The 586-nt window shown below is 60.2% G+C and overlaps 1 protein-coding gene across 1 annotated transcript in view; it reads right to left on the bottom strand.

Moving 5' to 3' along the window:
* STAT3 (signal transducer and activator of transcription 3 (acute-phase response factor)) overlaps positions 1-392 on the bottom strand; it is a gene marked incomplete at both ends in the record, with an annotated part of 3895 nt that extends 3503 nt beyond the window's left edge. Inside the window, 2 exons of the mRNA XM_010139365.1 lie at positions 68-97; positions 333-392. Of these exons, the coding sequence (XP_010137667.1) occupies positions 68-97; positions 333-392 (90 nt within the window). The remainder of the gene's footprint in view (positions 1-67; positions 98-332) is intronic.
* Positions 393-586: the final 194 nt, after the last annotated feature.

Below are 586 nucleotides of genomic sequence, written 5' to 3'. Positions count from 1 at the left end.
TTGCCAGGATTAAAAACAGAAGCAAGAAAAAAAAAAAAACCCAAACAACAAACCCCACTGCACTTACCCCCGAAGTGCTGCAACATCTCCAGAGTCCCTAGGAAAGGAGAGACACCCGGTCACAGCCACGGCCTTCCCACCCCGCCGCAGACAAGCTGGTGTGTGGGACTGGCTGCATCACAACAGTGAGCCCCCCAGGCTGTCCCCCACAATGGGAACAAACCCCTGGGACCCAGCGTCACCCTGCACCTACTGGGTCATGCTGGCCCATGGTGCGGTGTGTAACTCCAGTATCCCCACCCAACACACTGGGGTGAGGGCACGGGACTCACTTGTCGATGCAGACTTTGATTTTCAGCTGATAGTTCAGCTCGGGAAACTTGACCAACAACCTGCAAAGAGTCAGCAGACACAAAGCGTGAACACCACGCACACGCCAGCAGCTCCAGCCCAGCCCAGCCCAGGCTGGGAGCACCTGGACGTGCGCAGCGCTGCTGACCGTGCCCCATGCGCCTGTCTGCACGCAGGCGGGTGCCGTGCCAGCCCCGGCGCCTGTCCCCGGGAGGAGGGCTCGTTTGGGTGCCGA

This window comes from Buceros rhinoceros, unplaced genomic scaffold (assembly GCF_000710305.1).
Source record: "Buceros rhinoceros silvestris isolate BGI_N320 unplaced genomic scaffold, ASM71030v1 scaffold18347, whole genome shotgun sequence".
In the NCBI taxonomy this organism is placed as follows: Eukaryota; Metazoa; Chordata; class Aves; order Bucerotiformes; family Bucerotidae; genus Buceros; species Buceros rhinoceros.
This window is presented reverse-complemented; position numbering and strand designations above follow the sequence as displayed.